Source organism: Bemisia tabaci, chromosome 5 (genome assembly GCF_918797505.1).
Source record: "Bemisia tabaci chromosome 5, PGI_BMITA_v3".
NCBI classification, from domain to species: domain Eukaryota; kingdom Metazoa; phylum Arthropoda; class Insecta; order Hemiptera; family Aleyrodidae; genus Bemisia; species Bemisia tabaci.
This window is the reverse complement of record NC_092797.1, coordinates 32,388,493-32,405,959: the sequence shown is the minus strand read 5'-3', so window position 1 is coordinate 32,405,959 and position 17,467 is coordinate 32,388,493. Positions and strand designations below refer to the sequence as shown.

General features: G+C 35.7%; 2 protein-coding genes across 3 annotated transcripts; both read left to right on the top strand.

Moving 5' to 3' along the window:
• The first annotated feature begins 202 nt into the window (after positions 1-202).
• Positions 203-5,679, top strand: LOC109037321 (U6 snRNA phosphodiesterase 1). Its single transcript, XM_019051920.2, has 5 exons — positions 203-303; positions 1,691-1,836; positions 2,222-2,402; positions 3,601-3,760; positions 5,491-5,679. The coding sequence occupies exons 1-5, from the start codon at positions 203-205 to the stop codon at positions 5,677-5,679; spliced, it is 777 nt and encodes a 258-aa protein (XP_018907465.2).
• On the top strand, positions 3,637-17,145 carry LOC109037381 (pentatricopeptide repeat-containing protein 1, mitochondrial). 2 transcript variants are annotated; one of them, XM_072300575.1, is made up of 12 exons: positions 3,637-3,760; positions 6,793-7,283; positions 7,880-8,020; positions 9,208-9,379; positions 9,942-10,090; positions 10,676-10,828; positions 12,179-12,432; positions 12,952-13,075; positions 14,011-14,115; positions 14,938-15,068; positions 16,255-16,429; positions 16,861-17,145. In XM_072300575.1, exons 2-12 carry the CDS (start codon positions 6,828-6,830, stop codon positions 17,041-17,043), a joined length of 2,043 nt encoding a protein of 680 aa, XP_072156676.1. In that variant the 5' UTR covers positions 3,637-3,760; positions 6,793-6,827; the 3' UTR covers positions 17,044-17,145. The 2 variants fall into 2 exon arrangements, with proteins under 2 accessions (XP_072156676.1, XP_018907547.2); XM_019052002.2 differs by lacking the exon at positions 3,637-3,760 and adding an exon at positions 5,524-5,692.
• Positions 17,146-17,467: the final 322 nt, after the last annotated feature.

Genomic DNA, 17,467 nt, shown 5'->3' with positions numbered 1-17,467 from the left:
AGTCGAAACTCTTTTAATTACCCCAGAAAAGTCACTATATTCAGGATATTTATTTTAAAGTCCGATCCCAGTGAGTACATCTTCATTTAGGAAGTTTTACTCTTCGCTATATTCTTTTCAAGCACAAACTGAACAGTAGGTTGAGTATAGATAGTACGCATGCCAACAATGGTTCGCTATAATCTTCGTAAATACATTGATAATGAGTAAAAAAGTTCATGCTTTGGATCTGATTTCTCAGTACTCGAGTGGAGAAAGTGTATGTGAAGAAGACTCCAGCGAATTCCAAGAAGTTTCTGCCACGTGAGTTCTTCATAACTATCATACCTTCTCTCCAACCGTGCATGCTGTGTCCACCGACTTAAAATACGCCAAGACTATAGGTGTATTGTTAAACTCTTCGGAGAGCTCTTCATAGTAACCCGGAGATGTAAACAACTGTTGTTGGACTTCGGAGGAATTACCTAGAGACTTGCTCTGTCAGTCTCTGAACAGCTCTCCAACTCTCCGAACTCTTGAGGTCGGAGACTACCGGAGAGTGACGCAGCAGTGAGGTTAGCCTTATTTCTCTTCACTTTGCGTCTTTTTCTGGTATTTTTTAGGCAACATGATCAGATCTCAAACCTGCTGTTTACTTATTGTTTTGCGAGTTTTGATAATTGAGAAATGTGGAAGATTTTGTCGACTTTATGTAGGCGATATAAAATGTAAACAAATCTGGCAGACGATGAGGACAATGCGGATAACTGACATCAGGTCACCGGGTAATCCTCCGAGCTCTCAGCTGATGATCCTCTGGAGAGTTTAATAATATTATGGCTGTGTTGCTACAATCTAGAGATGTCATCATCCGTACTCAATGCACTTACTGTGACTATTGAAGATAACTTTAATTTGCATTACATCCATGAAAATTATTCATACTGAGGTCTAAATACTGCATCAATTGGCGCATTGTGTAATTTAATTTAAAAACAACAGCCAACAGCCGATCAATTTCGTATTGCTGTATGGAGATATACTCAATGCTGCAAAATCTCTCTAATACCTTTTGCTTTATAAGATGTGTGTTTCAGCTTCAAGAAAATGTTCTTTAGGGCATCTTGAGTCCACGCCAAATAAGTTTATGCACTTTCAGGCTACGCTAGAAGGTTCACCATCTTAATTTTGGCATTTATTTTCAATACTTATCTTCGGGCGCTAACCCACTGAATAATTTATTCAGAAGTATCTAATGGGGGCCTCGGATTTTTGCCAGAGGGGGCTAGGGCCTTTTTCACTAAAGTTTCAGGGGTTATTTCCTCCCAGCTTCTCAGGCCGGATCACCCTTACTGATTGTTTTCATAAGCAAGCACTCCAGCATCTGTTCCCTTCACATCAGCATCCTCTGCTCTCACAGTAATTTGCTCCAAAACAAATTCAAAAAATATAAGCACCAGGAGCTACTTTCACAATTACAAATGTAATTTTTCTGTATTAAGTATTTACAATGTTTTCATATCCTCAATTTTCTCCTGGGTTTTCAAAAAGATCTCTTTTGTGGGCAACTTCCCTGCCCTCATGAAAGAATTGATCAAAATAAAATTTGTGTTGATATCTAAGTTCAATATTGTAATTTTGCAGCCTCTCAATGCAATGAACTGTAAGTAATTTTCTTTTTCACCGTATGAACATCATTTTTTATTGACAGGCTACCAGTCCCTGAAGCTGTATCAAAATTATTCAGTAAAGACATCAATGATAGCTCCTACAAAGATGATCCAAAATTACATGGTGGTCGAGTCCGAAGTTTTCCCCATGTAAGAGGCAATTGGTCCACCTTTGTCTACGTGCCTTGTAAGTTATAATTGTATATTATAAATTGTATATAATATTGTATATTATAATTGTATAATTGTATCCAATCACAGGCTAAATTACTGTCTCAGCTTGGGCCTGCTTTGAAATTAAATTCTAGTGAATTGAGTTGATTGTCCAATAATGTGGGTGTCCAATTACTTGTAGGGGGGTACCCTTCAACATCGATGTGCCACCAACTTTTTCCTGCAGAATTTTCTGTAGCAATCAATTACTCTAAAGCAGATATTTATCACCTATTATCTTTTTGGCAAAGAGGTAATTTTGGGTTGAAAAGTCACTATTTTTTTTCTATCTGCAAATTATACATTTTCCAAACATTTCCTCTAATTATATTTTTCTCCTCCTTTTTTTCATAACTCAGATGAGTACAATGAAGGTTTGCGTTCAATTTTGAGTGATGCAATTGAAATTTGTGGAACAGAAATTGACTTGAAGCCAATTGAGAAGCCCCATATTAGTCTCACAAGAACAGTTGTGCTCCAACATCATTGGATTGACACTCTCGTCGAAGATATCAAGAAATCCATCAGCAAAGTTAACAGGTTAGTATGCAGAATAGAGTGTTAGCGATGAGGTAAGGAGCACACTAGTGCAAAAGCTCCTAACACCAGTCAGCAAAAGTCAAGATGTCAAACAATTCAGAATTGACTCTCGGGGATTTTTATTACTGATTTGGGAAATAATCTCCACTTCTATTGGTCAGTTCAATTTCAATTAATGTACGCAAAATTGAAATTTTCCCTAAAATTCGGATTTTCCCAAAAAATTGTGCTTGGTAGAGAAAAATTAAGATCATATTCGGATTCTAAAGCCAAGAATACAGCAAGTTGCAACATGCTTAAGAATTTTCCCTGCTGTTTCTGATAATAGTTTTTCCTGTCAAATGGCTTTTTTGCCTTGTACCAATATGTGAAACCTATCCTATTATTTTACGCCTGAAAAAATGGGAAATAGGTTTTCCCTTGTATCGAATCAGATTGCTCTGATCTAGTTTTTGCTGCCAAAGCCAAAAATAACTCAATTTTTTTCCAACACTCACCATATTATCGAAGTTTGCCTGAGAGGTACATTTAAATTGGTGTAATGATTTCCTGAATAAGACATTTTATCATAGGTTAATTTATTCTTCTATCAGAATAAAATCGAGGAGTTGCTAAAATTACAAACTGAAAAACCTCTACCGAGGGAAGAAAAATTAAAAAATTTGGTTCACCTTCTGAACGCAATAATTATAACCATAAACATGTACATCTGAATCTCTCGCATTTTCATATATTTTTTATTTCTACCAGAGAACTGCAAAAATCCTAACTGAGGTCAGCCATAATTTAGGTATTTTTAAACTGATTTGTTGGGATTATAATAATCGAATCAATCAACCAAGCCCAATTGCCCTCCCCCATCCTCTTTACAACAAGAGTAGGTGCCTCATGGGTGTCCAAAGCTGTTGTGAGACAAATCATAAGCCGATCTGCTTTTAAATTATTTTAGTCCTTATTTAGATATTTTGAAACAGCTTCTTGGAATTGGATAGCTAAAATGTGCATCGTAATTTAGTGAGATGAAGTATTTTCTGAATACAAACAACAAAACGAGTTAGTTGGTAAAGAAATTTCAAACTCCGAATGATTGTTTATTTTCAATGAAGATTTACTTCACAACTTTAGTACTCAAAACCATTCTGGAGGATATTATGTATTTGAGAAGCCTAAGCTTGTAAATCTCTTTCCTTTTTTGAAGGTTCATAGTCTCATTTTCCTCGGTTGGAGTCTACTGCAATGATGATAGGAGGAGGACATTTTTGAGTCTCCAGTTGTCAGGAGGTAAAACCCAGCTAGCAGAGTGTGTTGAACTTCTGAATTCATGTTTGTCAGCATTCAAACTACCTCCATTTTATGAGGTAAAATAACTGCTGTTTTTCATCTCTTTCCATTCTTTTTTAGCATGAAAAATTTTAGAATCAATGTTGTACATGGAATACGTAAGAGCAATTATTTCTATTCAGGACATGATGTTTTACTTTTTGAACTGTAATTTTTTGTTGAACATGATCGAAAAATCATAAAATGGTTTGAAACAACAGGTAATTCCAATTCCTAGCTTCAGTTACTGAAAGTCAGTTCTCAAAAGCTTTCCTTTTAAATTATATGAAAAATAGAAGCATTACAGCATACACAAGGTTTTCATGAAGAATATTTTTTTTAGTAGGCCCAAGGCTGAAGGTAGAACCATTTAATTTTAGTAAAGTATTTGCTGACTTACTTTTTGAAAACTTGGTCAGCCTCAGTAGTGTATTGGTCAAGGCAGTTCGCTGCCAACACTGAGGTCCCGGGTTCAATACCCGGAGGTGAATCAGTCATCGTGACTGTGGATGACTATGCTTCTCCAATACCCTGACTCTTGGAGGTTACAGGGTGCGAAAGGGACATAGTTACCCAGTAAGTAATCTGTCTGCACTGTTCGACTGGGTTGTGAAAAAACGATGATCACTCGTAGTGTGCGCGACGGCCTGTGCTACCTATCAATGGAGATTGCAACAACACAGTCTAACTCGGTGGAGGCATGGCCGTGCTTCGAAAATCCGTGCTCTGCAGTGTCTGCTACAGTCTTTGATAAGACCTGCTGTTGGTTATCAGATGGCCGCTGAGCCTTGCGGGAATATAGAGGATACACAATGTGTCAATGGTATGAGGTTAAGGAGCACGGTCCAACTTCGGGGTGCACAATGGCAGTTGCCAGTTGCCTTGGCCCCTTGAGGGTGCCTCGCTGGTCAGCCCGGCCTTACTTACTTACTTACTTACTTACTTACTTTTTGAAAACTTGCATTTCTTACAACGTTTGTGAACCCTATTGACAACGGCACCAGCTATTAGTGGTTGACTATGTTCTCAATTTCAGGATGGCATCAACATCATCAGCTGACAGGTGAATATCAAACAGTGTAATAATAATTACATCGTCCAATACATTCAATTTTTGCGTAGTCTCATAGCTCTATAAAATGTTGCAGAAACATATTATCTAATTTAGATAGGTCATATCCTGACAATTGACCTATTTAAAAACTGAGCGGGAAATGCAACTTAGGGGCACATCAGCCACTTGTGAATGACAGGCTTTCCACGATTACTTTTGCCGAGCAGAGCTTTGTTATCCTTGAGTTAAATTACGCCATAAAAGTTTAAATCAGCCTAGTAGATCTCTCTGCTAAAGAGTCAGAACATGATCCGCAAATGAGACGCTTTTTTCTGAGAATGAGTGAATCTTTTACATCGGTTAATTGGAAAAATCTGTATCCCTCAACAGTAGAGAAATTAAGAGAAAATTATGAAATTTACTTTTTTTATCTGGAACAAATAAGATTTTTATACTGTATCTATCAAAAATGTGAGGCACAAGTAATTAATTTGACAGTTGAAAAATTATTTAAGTCAAGAAAGCATATCTCATGATGTAAGGCAGGTAAAAAGTGGGAACTGTTGGAGGAAACAAACAATAATGATAATGACTTTTGTGGAAGTATGAGAGGAAACATTTTTTGCCTAAGCCTAGTTGAAAAGTAATTTTCAATAATGAAAGTTTGTTTAGTCGCAAATTTTACACATCTGTGTTCGATTGTTTTTTTTCCAGGATGCCTCTTTTCATCTAAGTATTGCATGGTGCCTCGGAGATAAATCAAGAGAAATAAATTCTAAGTTAGAAGAGTTAAATTTAAAGTTGCAGAATTTAATTGCTGAGGAACCGGACCATTTTGAAACCGTTGTTGATAAAGCAGAGTGTAAAACAGGAAATAAATTATTTAGATTCAGTCTTTGTTAACATAACGGGCAAAGTAAGTTGTAAATTCTGTCTCTCTACACTCTTTATTCATATCTCCATTACTGAAGCAGTGTTCACTTTCTTCATGATTACTTAGGATGAGCAATCGTTTGCTAAAAGTACGGAGTGCTCTAAGCCTCTAGGAATCTTCCCAGGTTTTATTTAACTGTAAATGACAAAGGAACCTCGTTTCGAAAATGCCAAAAATGAGACCTGTTTGAAAGATATTTTTAGCAGGCACTAATTATGTAACCAGGCAGAGAAATGGCACTGGCTGATCGGTTGAACTCATCTTCAGGCATCGTCTTACTATATCAGCTTGACATTTGGTTCATTAGTAAAAAATTGGCACCCTGATAAAATCTCATTTGTGCAGCCAGCCGAAATTAGCCATGTGCGCCTTTTGATTTGAATAGACTTAGGCATTTTGGAAAACGGATTGTTCGAAATAATCGATACATAAAAAGTTCCTCATGAAAATAGTATATATTTTTATCATGTTGCTTGTGTGTTGCAATGAGGATTCACAAACTGTCATGTTTAATATCTAATTGGTCAACAGAGGTCATCGGACCTGCTCATCGGAAATATGTAACATTATAGTTACAAAATTCATTTTGCGTAATACCTAAGAATTACTCTCTCATGCCATAAACCACTTAGATTGTCTATGCCCCATGTTTTAGTTCATTTGCCAATTGCCTTTTTATTTTGCAACTTTCAACGTAATGGTAAACTTGTATTTACTTACTGTGAGTTGTGTTCTCTAATGTCCTATTGTGTTTTGCAAGTGCTAAGGTTAGAGACTGATTGTACTTGGTTGCATTTGTAACTTCTTTTCAATTTTTTGCTGTGGTGCTAGGTGGAAAATTCAAGTGCAGTTACAAATGCCAGGGCCAAATGTCAAACAGACGTAGCCCATGAAGAACGATTATTTGCTGCGAGTTTATTTCACTGAGAAAATCCTACTCATTCCTAACTCAGCAGTGGAAGGCTAAATGAGTACTTCTGCATAGTATTTCATTTGTAAAATTAACTTTTTCAGATGGTCGGTTTTGCCATATTGACTGATTGCAATTGCCGGCACTAATTCAGTTTTCTTTCAAATTTCAGAGTATTCTTAGATTCCATAAGGAGAAAAGTTCAAAATGGCTTCAAGAGTATTTACTCAGGGTAGTTACCTCAGAAAGTGTGTTGTTTTGGTGTCATCTCAAGGTATATCCAAGCACTCCAAGCTATTTCCTTACCGTCAAATTTTTAATTCTCGTCTCAATCATTCAATGTCAAGTAGAGGAGCACCTGAAATAAATACAAATGTGCCGAAAGAACCAAACTTTTCCTCAGAGAACACAGTGGAAGGAGCCCCTCAACACTCTGATGAGAAAATTGCAATTAAACTTGCCAAGCTCTCAGACCCAGATACATTTGGCACTCTGAACCCTCAAAAAACAAAGCAGTTGACTTACGAAAAATTACTTGATGAATTACCAGATGAAGAAGGTGACGTAATTGTGGAAACTTATGCCGATCCAGAAACCCAGCGGCATCGCTTAAAAATTATGGAATATCTCAAAATGATTGACGATCTTATTAAAGCTAAAAGAGTAAGTAGTAATTTATGAATAATTGTATTTTATTTTGGAATAAAATATTTTATTTTATGAACTTACAGGTTCAAATTCATACTACAAGCGATGTGTGAGAAGTATTTTCACTTATCTCTCTCTAGAACTATCAGAGGATATCGTATTACTGCAAAGCAGATTGCAACTCAGGAAACTGATAGGTTTGACAAGTTATTAGTACTGTGCCAGCATCTGCACACCATAAGGATCCTCCAAGGAGATCCAGTGTGCAGATTCTACAGACAGGAGAAACCAAATGTCACTTCATATCATCAATATCAACAGGAAAACGGGTAGATACAAGGGTTCTCTTGCAAACTTCTTGATTGACTAAAATTATACAGGTCTACCATGTCTTCCCAAAAGACACGTGTTCTGCAGCTTAGTAATTACATACAAATTTGTCTTTTCTGCCCCTTTTTTTGTTTATTTGTGTGAAGCTCATCTCTACATTTAATTTCTTTGAGTCTTTTTTACCATGATACTTATCACCTTTATTGAACAGCATCCTACCTAATCAACAAACTTCCACATCTTTGATGAAAAGTTGAAAAAAAAATTGGATCATGTTACAGATCAGAGATGCTATTGATGTACTGGAGGTAAAAATGTTGAAAGAGGATCGCGCAAAGCCAACATTTCACATTTATAACCATCTCATCACTGCTTGTGGGCATGCTGGCTACACAAAAAAAGCGTTCAAGCTGTACAATGATGTAAGTCCTATCCCTGTTTAATGAAAAAAATCATGAAGAGCAATTGAACTAGTCAGTCAAATTGTTCATATCCGTTAATAGTGAGTTGGATCTATTGCTTTTTCCTCTTTGCTTAATGAAATTCTAAGTTAATATCGAAAGAAACAGTGTAACTGAGCATGTCTTTCAGTTGTCTTATTGTGATATCAGGATCACATGTAATTTCTTTTTGAAATGAAAATGTTTGCAAAAACGACAGAAATATGTCCTACAAATATTTGAAGTTTACTGTGTAGCCATATTTTAGTCAAAAATGGTTTTAGGGAATGTGTCAGTTGTGCTGGTCACAGAATTGCGTTTTGATGGCTTAAACTTTTACATAAGCAAAAATTAAGATCTGAAAAAACGCCAAATTTCTATGCACCTTCAATATGAACAGAGGTATCACCCATCGAAAAACGCCTTGAATATCAACCTCTGTATTAGTGCATACCATGCTTTTCTCCAACCTGGTTTGAGAGGATAAGAGGCTTCCAGCAGTCATCCTAGCGCAGTTTAAGAAGAGGATGGCGGAAATGAGGTTCACTGCATGGCCTGCTTTTAATTTGGCTGTTTAGAGGATTTCCTTGGTTTTCATATTTATTGATTTCAAGGTGCTCTAACAAGTTCATCGTTTGGCCTTTGCCGCTTGAGTGTAGAATGCTAGTTTTGCACTTTTCTGGGTTGTGTTTGTTCCACTGTGATGATCAGTTAATAAAAAGGAACCTAGCTTTCCACGTTTTGCATTTGCGGTGTTCCTGTTGACTCGCTCTGATATTTTCCTGCCACTTTGGCCAACAAAATTCCGTCCACACTCACATTCCACATTGTTTATGCCACTTTGGCTTAGTTTATATGTTCCAAGTTTTTGCTGTCAATTAGAAATCTCCCAAGATTTTTTTGGTCACTGAAGATGACTTTGGTCTTATCTTGTCTTGCTTCTCTAAGCTGCGTCTGGCTTTCGTGGAGAGCTTTGAGTTTTTAAACTTCACCAAAAGCAATGATCTCTTATGATTGTGGGGATTTTATGTGGGAGAAAAATTGTTGGTTGCGTCATCTCAGTTAAGTTTGGTCGTTTACCCTGTAAGGTGCTGAGGCATCTGGGTTTGAATTTAATGTCCTTTTTTTTCTCAAAACCAAATCTATCATCTTTTTTTCGTTTTTTCCAGATGAAGAAACGAGGAGTAAGACCTAATGGCGGTACTTATACTTCGCTTTTTAATGCTTGTGCTAATTGCCCATTTCCAGGGTATGGATTCCAGCAAGCCAAACATTTGAAAGCATTAATGGATGAGAAATCTATCTTCATTAGGCCTATTACTTATCATGCCATGATTAAAGGTAACATATCATGAAAATCATAATTATATTTTTTTTGTAGCAGAGTCGTCAGAAATTCTTAAGAGAGACAAAATTATCAGCAGCAATTCGCCATGAAATTCTGTATAAGTGATTATATAGCACCTTCAAAAACAATTTAGTGATCAATTCTGAACTGTAGTACATTTGCTCAACATTGCCAAAAGTTGCATCATGATGAAGTACCTGATGCATTTGTGAACAAGAGTTTGTAGGAAAATACCTTGAAATAACTCTTGGATTGGATTTTGCAAAAAGGAACCACTAGCATTGCAATGTTGCTAAGATTGTGCAACTTCTTTTGACTTGGAGGAAAAACCCGATTATCCGTTATAGTTTCTTTTTTACTCGCTAAAAACTGTAAATTTAAGACAAAAATTACCATATAAATTTAATAGTTTTTCACGATTTCCGCAATTTTATTGCAAAAGATGAAGTTGCACAATCTTAGCATCATTGCAATGCTAGTGGTTCCTTTTTGCAAAATGCAATCCTCTTAAGAGTAATGGACAAAATGTAACAATTTTACCGGTTTTTTTTTCAGCTTTTGGAAGATGTGGTGCTGTAGACATTGCTTTCAGTTTAGTGGATGAAATGATCGAGAAAAAGTTGCCCTTGTCAGCAGATACTTTTTGCTTTGTACTCCAAGCTTGCATTTCAGATAAAGAGGCTGGTTTTAGACTTGCTCTAGTTGTAAGTGAATCACTCTGTATCAGATTTCCTTTTCCATTAGTATATCTGTATCTGAATACTGGAAGGCGCATAGAATTAATCATTCCAATAATAGCAACTCTCTCTCTTTCCTTGGAAAGAACAGATTCAGATATGAATTTCAAAACTTTGGTATCAATTACTTGTGAACCTGATAATCGTGCTCCTTACTACTACCTGAAACAGTATCCTGCATTATTAGAATTTCATTGCGTAGTTACGTATAATGAAATGAATGAAACATGTGCAAGTAATCTACTACGTTGATCAATCATCGTGCACTATTAATTTGATTAATCTGATTTGCATTAGATCCCGAAATTCTCTATCTGAAGCTTCTTGATGGTGGTCCTACAGACCCGTTGGTTGAAGGTATTAGATATCATTATATTTCTTCAAAGCATTCTTTTCTGAAATACTGCCATATTAACTAACCCTTAAAATTTTGTCCCGTCCTCACTGAGTCACACAAGATCAACCAAAAATTCTCTACCTGCCGATATTATCCAGTATTATCTCTAACCACTCATTCGGGTAAATTCAATTTTTGTTTACTATTTTCTACAGGTTTGGCACAAACTTAGGAGGAAATGGATTAAACCCGATATTTACAATTACAATTTGCTTCTCAGAACGGTGCGTGAGTGTGGAACAGGAGACCTTGTCACCTTTCAGCAAGCAATTGATGAGATTATGAAGGGCGGAGTGCCAAGCCCAGAGGTATTTTCTATTTGAATTAATTTGTTGCATACCACATCAGGCTCATGGGCCACTAAAGGCGAACCGAAGTCAGTCATTGATATCAAATTACGGCAAACTGATAGTAGCTGCGTCCAAACTTTTGGCAGAACATTTTTTGACCCTAGTTTTATAGGTTTCTGATTGGTCTCCACATTTAGCTATTATTTTTGTAGATAATTTCCACAATTTTAGCTTTTTTAATTCCTGGGGAATATATTTAAATCGAGTTAATTGTGGAATTAGTTTTAGAAGGTAGACATTTTCTATGTTTTTTAACTTAAACTTGTGCTAAGCTAACTGTTTGTCAGAATTATTTCATTTTCGCATGGTTTGAGACCTGGAAGATTTTTTTCTGACGTAATTTTTTGAATTCAGTGAATTGTCTCTGAAGAGGAGTGTTCGTTGATGAAGAATATGGGGATGACCAAAGTGCAAAACCACGTATCTCCATTTGTGACATTGCAAACTTCCTGTGACGTGAAAAGTTGTTGAGCCGCATGTTGCATCTAATTGTAATTATGAGTAATACAAACATGTGCCAAAGATGCATAATTGTTTATAATTCTATTTATCAGGGGCTAATGCATTTCAGGACTCAGTCCCATCATCAGAGCATTGCCGAAAGATACATTGCTAAGTTACATATTAGAGAAATATAATAGACTCACAAAACAAGAGACAAACTGGAGGTACAGTAAAGCAGGATATTAATGAAAATTGCATAATTGAAAAAAGATGCACATACAAGATACAAATTGAAGATCAGATTTCCGGGCAGTGATTCATGTTGTATTGTAAGATTCTTTTCTATTGATTTTACCTTGTGATTGGATGATTCAATGTGTTGGAAAATTTGAGAGTTTTTGTCCCTCTTACACTTTTTGAATCTTTGGAGAAAACTCCTTTCTGATTTTCCTACGTAAATACTGTCACAATCATTGCAATTCACCTAATACACTCTGGATGCATTATAATTTACCTTCTTTGTCGGATTATTATGAAATTATGCATTTTTGGCACACGTTTTTATCACTCATTCCTGTGATACTTTACACTTTCTTTGAAAAACTAGTCAGCATGATAGACTGCTCTGATTTTTCTTCTCTGCTGGCAGAATATTCTGTATGAATTTCAAGCAGTTGGCAGTTAGTAGTGAAGTTGGCTCGCTCCCTATCAATTCAAATCTATAATGGTTGATTTATTTAATAGTATTAGTGACTGTATCGGCACATTTCGTGAACCCTAAAATAATGGAATACAGTAGTATTTTTACCTACCCCTCCAATTGTTTTCTTCTCTGTTCATTCATTTTAAATTTTTCTATTGCAGGAGCATAAACTTCTTGACTCACCAGCATCAGAGAATAATTCTAACCTACCAAGCTCCCAAGAATCATCAAGTCTCTCGGTCGACTCCATTGAACCAAGTAATGTCTCAGAAAATATTAGTCCTGTACCTTCTATTTCTGATGCGACAACCTCTCTTAAAGAACTTCCTGCCGAGAATAGACCAAATTTACTCACATACAAACCTCATTTGGGGAGTATCTTAAGTTTAAATGAAATTAGAACGCCGCAAGACAGGTAAAAATGAGCATTTATCATTTTATCACGTTATTTCATTTTATGCACCGGAGAACCTTAATGTAACAACTTTCCGTAGTTCATTGAAGGAGTACATCTGCTTAATCGAATCAGCGACATCAAACCCTGATTCCGCATTATCAAAACTGAGGAGTGATGACTCCACTCTTGAGGCTCAGTCCACTGTGCGCTTATGGTTGCTAGAGATCAGGAGTTGCCACTTTGACACCCTTTTTTTGGTCACTCATCAGTCTATCGTAATTTTTGAAAACTTAATGGCATGGTACATAATCCTCCAGGGATCTTTTTATCCTTTTAGAAGCTTCTAAATCAACCCTATTACTTATTCTTTAGCGGACTTATAAAGCACTTGCTGATAGCGGCTGTTTTTGTTGAAGCTCAAGCAGTACTTCTTTTCCATTTTATAGCACAATAGATCAATGGAGTCCATCTCAGTTTGTTACGGATGCACGGATGTTCGATACGGATTTGCAACATGTATTCTTTTTCTTTTTATAGGCTGATATTACTTGGAGGAGTGAATGGCATTTTGGAAGAAATGGAAAAAGATGGCCTGAAACCTAATGATGTCACTTTTGGGTTACTGTTGGACTGTATTCCACCCACTCTCACCGCTGAGAAAGTAAGCTATTAGAGAAGCGCCTCAAAAATTGTCTCAGCCTCTTAATTTGGCCGTTTTAGGCTCTCTTCCTAAAAATATGGCCAAATGAACTTTCTTTTTTTCTTACTATCTTTAACTCTGCAAATAACTATCTTTTCCCCTTAATCTCTTATCGCTCTAATTGATCACATGCTAATTAACATGCTTTCTTATATATATTAATACATTTAATGGATCATCATGGTTTATTATGTACAAATATCTGAGAAAAGATAGTTATGCGTGCAGGCGGAAGAAAGTAAGTAAGGAACAATCATGGGTAGAAATAAAAATTATGGTTAGACATTGGGGATCAAATTGGAGCCTGTCAATCAGTTCGCAACACTCTCAATCACTGAGCCATTGCAGCATTTATGCAAAATGAGCACTACTTTGTCTCTTTAGCAAACGGCCTTTTTGGCCGAATTTTTTACAATATTTTCTTGGAAGTTTCTTGGCCCATTTACAAAAACGGCGATTTAGGGGTTTAATTATTCCGTAAACAGAAACTTCTGGCCACATTCCAATCAAAATCAAAGTGGGAAACTAGGTTTCCTTCCTTTGATAGTTGGCTGTATCTTTGGTGTCCAACAGTCCATTATATTTTTAATAATGTATTCTCATGAGAGATGTTTTGGTGCATTTGAAAAAACCTTATTTTTTCTGCAACTTGTAGATCAAAATTTATGGAAGCTGAGATCTTTCAGCTTACATATCCTTATTTCAATGGAGACATAATTTTCAAGCAAGTTTCCATGAATTTTCTCTATTTGTACTATAGTTTAAAAGAATGGAAATAGCAAAGCCATTTTTGAGGTAATCCATGAGCCTATTTTTTAGCAGTCACCCTCTTGAAGTCTTAGTTTGCTCCCTTTCCTGGATCTTTTCTAATTGTCACCGTTTAAAACTCTTTACAGGCTCTATTGTCAATTATAAAGAAGGAAAATATCAAGCTAAGAATCCCATTCTACAATTCTCTCATCAAAAGAAGAGCTTTGCGGTTTGATTATGCAAGTGCCCGAGTAAGTACTCATCAATACCCGTAACTATAGCTTTCTCAGTCAATGTAAAGCTGTCATTGTCTCTAACTCATTTTTTGCCTGTTGAAAAAAATGTTGGTGATAATTTATTTTATATCAGAGCTGATTTTATCCTGAACCATCAAAATACAGGAAAATTTGAAGAAAAGAACGCCTGATGCCAGCAGATGTCGGACAATAGCTTTCTTTCGCTTGTTCTTTTCATCATTCCTAATTATACGAGAATAGCTGCTTCTTTCTTGGACTTTTATCCCCTCGTGCTGGAAAATCTTCAACAGCAATATTCCTCCAGTGTGGCAAAACTAAAACTGTTTTGCTAAATGTGGAAGGTTTTGAGTATGTTTTTTTCTATTGTACTTCGGAAGCTCATGTTCATGTCAAAAGTTGTTATCTGCATTTTAAAAGTAGCAAAGGAAAAGTAAATGGGTCGAATTGAGCAAACAGTCTCATGTCTATCGTAATGTTTCAAAATTTCATCTCCTATATTAGTTTTTTGAAGGAATCCAATTATCATCCCCACTCAAAAATTTCCGCAATTTTCTTGCCAATGTAAATGTTATTTCCACAAGATTTTAAGCATAAAGGTTGGTTTCCTTCCAAAAAATTAAAGTAATAGATGAGATCTTGAAACACAGCAGTGTAGATGTAACTGTTTTGCTCAATTTTATCCAAGTGTTTGTAGAACCATAATCAGAACAATTTCTGTTCTCCCACCCGCTTGTCTCCTTTGGATCGTTAGATTCTGTTTTGATTTTCATTAGATTCTTCATAATGTAAGTTTTTTTTTTTTGTTTGTTTGTTTAGGATGTCATGACTCTTTTGAGATTACACCATGTGGAGCCGGATATTATGACATTTGGTGCGTTGGCATTGTCCTGTAGAAAGAAAGGAGAGGCGGAGGATCTGTTGCGACTCATGAAAGAAGCTGAATTTCAGTAAGTACTTTCTCCGTAGATTGCCTCATCTGGGTTGAATTTCGCAATAAGGCACTACTAGTTTTAACTCATTTTAGAAACAACATGTCTGTCATAAGTTTTCCCATGTAGATTGGTGATTCGATGGATGAGCTGGAAATAGTAGTTCCCTTTTGCAAAGTTTAGTTAATTTAATATGTACCTGTGTAACCTAATATTCTGATACCATTTATAAACAGTTACTTATCCAGTAGACCTCTTGGCCCCTTTTTAACTGCCCTTTATAAAAAATTATAGTTGCTAAATCTACTTTTTCAGAATTTTTTCTTTAAAATTTTTTAAAACCAAAAACATTAAGTGAATTTTGCGTTAAATTGCTGTAGTTGTGCACAACATACTCTGATAGGTAGAACAATTTCGATGGTGAACAACAAAAATGTATTTCTCGGTTTGCGGCGTTGTAGACCTCCTATCCTACTTCATTTCCTACTTTGAAGATTTTTAAACTTCAATTCTTGGAAATTTCGATGATAGTTCTTCTCTTTGTGAAGGATATTCTGTGAAACTTGAAGCCATGGTTCGGCCTTCTTTTAAGACATTAAATAGGAGCGCAAATTTTTGAACATTGCAACAGAGACACATTTCTGCTGTTTTACTGCCAGATTGGTGTTCCATCATGGAGAGAGGGTGCAGATTATAGAAAGAAGCAAAAAATAGTTGTATTTCTGACATCTAGGAGATGCGTCGATAATATAAGAGAAGACTTTTGTGAAGGTCAAGGTCATTGATTTTCCCGAAAATGCGTGATTAGTGGAAAAAGGGTTATACTTCTGAGAAGGTGTAAAATTTCATTTTGTGTTTAATTTGGGAGAACAATAGACACCACATTGTGAGCCCTTTACTTCAATTCAACTTTCGGATTTTGCACGAAATGAAGCCATACTGCACCCACTTATGCCTTGAATTAGAAACTGCAACCACCATTGTAGCAAACCATCAAATGATCACTCAAGATGTAGGTAAATTAAAGAAGAGAGGCATTTTTACAGAGACAACTTCAAAGACCTAGGTATTGAAGCACCAAGACAATGAATTGATTCTGGTTAAAATGCCTAATATATAGTAAAAATGGACGTTTTTTATCATTGTAGTGTTGAAATTTTAATCAGGAAGGTAATTTATTTCAATCTTTTCTTTTACGTTTCAGCCCAAACATTGAAATACTTGGTGCCATGATGAGACATGCGTGTATTCAATATAGTTTTGGATACATTGTTTATCTAATGAAGTATGTTAAGGAAGAGGAAATTGAAGTGAATGAATTGTTCTTAAAACACTTGCAAACCCTACATAACAATGCTGTTAAAGCTTTTAAAATTTTGGTATGTATTCATTTTCTCTAAATTTAACTGCTGTAGGTACTATGCAAAAATGTCATAAATCCACAGCTGCATGAATCGAGAAAATGACAAAGCGTTTAGGTTTTTTCTTCCTTCTTTTCACAATTAGTAAATTTTTAAGGTCATTTTGCTTTTTAATACACTTGTGAGTGTAATCAAACCAGATTTTGTGCTAAAAGCCATCATTATTTCAATAATGATGCATGAAGAGGATTACTTCGAATCAGCAGAGTTTTCGGTTTGTTGACCTATACTGATGGACTCTTCAGTCCAGATTTTCCTTTTAAAACATCATCTTTATGGAATTCAGCATTTTGCTTGAACAGGGAACTTTCTCAATTGTTAAATCTTTCTCTTCCAAGAACACACAGTCTTATGCGCATGCTTTTGATTTGTATGATTATCTGTTTCAGCACAAGAGTAAGAAAACAAAGGAAAATGCTAACATTCCTGACTTCTTCCGCAGCCAAACTTTCCAAGAGAGCTTTACAATGTTCCAAAAATTTTATACTTATTGGCTCAAAACTATAAAAAAGGATCCTCAAGTGCATCCATGGGCAGAAGTAAAACAAAAACGGAAAACTGCTCATAATTAAGGTGAAATATTGTTTGAAAAATTGTTAGCTGTACAGTAGATTTCCCCCAGAATATGTTTAAGTTTAAATTTCCACAAATATATCCATTTTTTACAAGGCTGATTGCTGCTAATTCTACCTTAGTACCACTCCAGGAATGATTTTATTTAATCAGTCTGCAGCGTACTCTTTTTAATAATGGTTTTTAACAAAAACCAAGGAAGTTTTGAATGAAGTAAATAATAAAAAAGATTTAACATTAAATACAACTCAAAAAATCCTCGGAAATATATGTCAACTTCTAAACCCTTCAGAAGTTTTTTCATGTACACAGAACCAGCAAAAAGCAAGTGTGAAAATATTCAAAGTCAAAGAAGTCCCTGGAGGCTCCTTAAATAAACTTTGGCTCGAGGACATTTTTGTTAATTTGATGGTTTCAAAAGAA